The 2309-nt window shown below is 49.3% G+C and overlaps 2 protein-coding genes across 2 annotated transcripts; one reads left to right on the top strand and one right to left on the bottom strand.

Moving 5' to 3' along the window:
- Position 1: 1 nt before the first annotated feature.
- PODANS_1_10160 (uncharacterized protein) lies at positions 2 to 1182 on the top strand (the record flags this gene model as incomplete). Its single annotated transcript, XM_001908644.1, has 3 exons — positions 2 to 621; positions 717 to 795; positions 859 to 1182. Coding segments are annotated over 3 exons (1023 nt in total), but the record flags the coding sequence as incomplete, so codon positions are not given.
- An 858-nt stretch (positions 1183 to 2040) lies between these two features.
- PODANS_1_10150 (uncharacterized protein) lies at positions 2041 to 2307 on the bottom strand (the record flags this gene model as incomplete). Its single annotated transcript, XM_001908643.1, has 1 exon — positions 2041 to 2307. A coding segment is annotated over one exon (267 nt), but the record flags the coding sequence as incomplete, so codon positions are not given.
- Positions 2308 to 2309: the final 2 nt, after the last annotated feature.

Raw genomic sequence — 2309 nt, 5'->3', positions numbered from 1 at the left:
CTTTTCCGAAAAAGCCTTCCGCGCCCAAGAGGACATCCTGAACCACTACGTCACCCTCCTCATCACCAAGCTCACCGCCAAAGCCAACGCAAACGTAGCAGTCGACATAGTCCAGTGGTTCAACTTCACCACCTTTGACCTGATCGGCGACCTCGCCTTTGGTCAGCCCTTCAACTGTCTCGATTCAGCCGCCTACCACCCCTGGGTATCCCTCATCTTCTCCAACATCAAGCTCGGCGTGTTTTTCGAGGTTCTCCGTCGCCACCCTTTTCTCGGCTGTCTCAAGACATTCCTCTTGCCTAAGCACCTGGTACAAAGCCAAAAGGAGCACCGGGCGTTGAGCGAGAAGACAGCCAAGAAACGGCTCGAGGCAGGGGGGACGGAAAGGGGGGACTTCATGAGCTATATCCTGAGGCATAATGACGAGAAGGGGATGAGCGAGGGGGAGATTATAGAGAATAGTAGTTTGCTTATTATCGCTGGGAGTGAGACTACTGCTACGCAGCTGAGCGGGACGACGTTTTGGTTGTTGAAGAACAGGGACAAGTATGACAAACTGGTCAAGGAGATTAGGGGGAGGTTTGGCAGGGAGGACGAGATTGATTTGGTGGCGGTGGGAGGGTTGGAGTATTTGGAGGCGGTTTTGGAGGAGGGGTTTAGGATGTGTAAGTTTTTCTTCATCTCAAAATTAGTGGTGGTGGTGCTGATGGAAATAGATCCCCCTACACCGCTCGCTTTGCCGAGACGGGTTCCCCCAAAGGGGAGTATATAGAAGGGTATTGGATTCCCGGTAATGTAAGCAAAACGAACCTCCCCCCCCCCCTTGTGTCCAGCCAATTGACTCTTGAGCAAACACAGACATCAGTAGCAGTCCCTCAATGGGCCTCGTACCAATCCTCTTCCAACTTTCGCGATCCTCAGAAATTTGTTCCCGAACGCTGGCTCGGCGACCCGAGATATGCTGATGATGTGCGGGGGGTGCTGCAGCCTTTTTCGGTCGGGCCGAGGAATTGTATTGGGAGGAATTTGGCGTATGCTGAGATGAGGTTGATCATGGCGAGGTTGTTGTGGAATTTCGACTTGGAGTTGATGCCGGAGAGTGAGGAGTGGAATAAGCAGAGGATTTATGTGCTCTGGGAGAAGGGGGCTGTCAATGTGAGGCTTACGCCGGTTGTTAGGTGAGCGAGCTGTTTTGATGATGGGAGTTGATGATGGGAGTCGAAAGAATTCAAGTCTTTTGCCGTTTTATACTTATTCACATTTTGGAAAATCTGATGGATCGAGAATGGGTTGACTGTTGCTGATGAGAGTTGGAGGTCATGAGTGAGAAACAAGGTTTTGAACTTTCCTGATGGTAAAGAACACCAGAAGGAGCTGAGTCAACGTGGTTGAACATTCGCTGCTTAGGTACTTACCTATTATACATCTTGGACCAATTTCTCCAAGTTTGGAAGGGAACAGGGGGAAGCAGAGAGGTTTGTTTGCCAGCAAGTGTGGCTTCCGGTAAGAGTACAAGCAGTCACATGATCAACCATCCCGATCATCATTGCCATAATTTTTAAAAATTTATTCTCTTGTTTTTTATTCATTTTTGAGCTTTTTTGCTCTTCCTCTTCTTCCCCAGGTGTCGCAAATTCAATGTAAGATTCCTCTTCCCCTTTCCCGCGACACCCAACCCCTTCATGATATGCCATGTATCATCTTTCAACACACAAATAGATAACCCAATGGTATATAAAACCTCCCAAAAAAAAAAAACTCCAGGTATCATGCTTTCCTTTCCAGAGGGGTATCCAAAATATCATTTCCAATCCCACATAATCCCAATTATCCACATGCCAAAAGTGAAAGAAAATAAAGTAGAAAAGAAGAAAAACCGTTCCTTTCCAGTCCCGGAAGGAAGGAAGGTTAATGTTGTTGTGCCCCATGATCCAGTGATGAGTGCTGTCGTCCCCCCTGTCTCTCTGTCCCCCAAAAAAAGACACCTCGCGGTGGTTTGTCTTTCCTATCAAAAGAAAAATGCGAAAGTAAAAAAATGTTTTAAATGAGAAGGTAATCCCACCCCTTCATCTGCATCACATCCCTCCAGTGGATGTACGCGGGTGGCTGCTGCTGCTGCACCTCCTCGTTGTTGGAGCCAGGAGACGAAGCCCGGCTGATGACCTCGCTCTGGAGCCAAATCTCCCTCAACAGGCAAGTCACCTTGCCAAAGCTGCCAAAGTTGGCCAGGTCGACCAGCTGCGCGACGCGGTCCTCGAAGAAGGCCCTGAAGGAGGAGCCGGGAACGGAGACGGAGCCACCGACGAGGT

Source organism: Podospora anserina, chromosome 1 (genome assembly GCF_000226545.1).
Source record: "Podospora anserina S mat+ genomic DNA chromosome 1, supercontig 2".
In the NCBI taxonomy this organism is placed as follows: domain Eukaryota; kingdom Fungi; phylum Ascomycota; class Sordariomycetes; order Sordariales; family Podosporaceae; genus Podospora; species Podospora anserina.
This window is presented reverse-complemented; position numbering and strand designations above follow the sequence as displayed.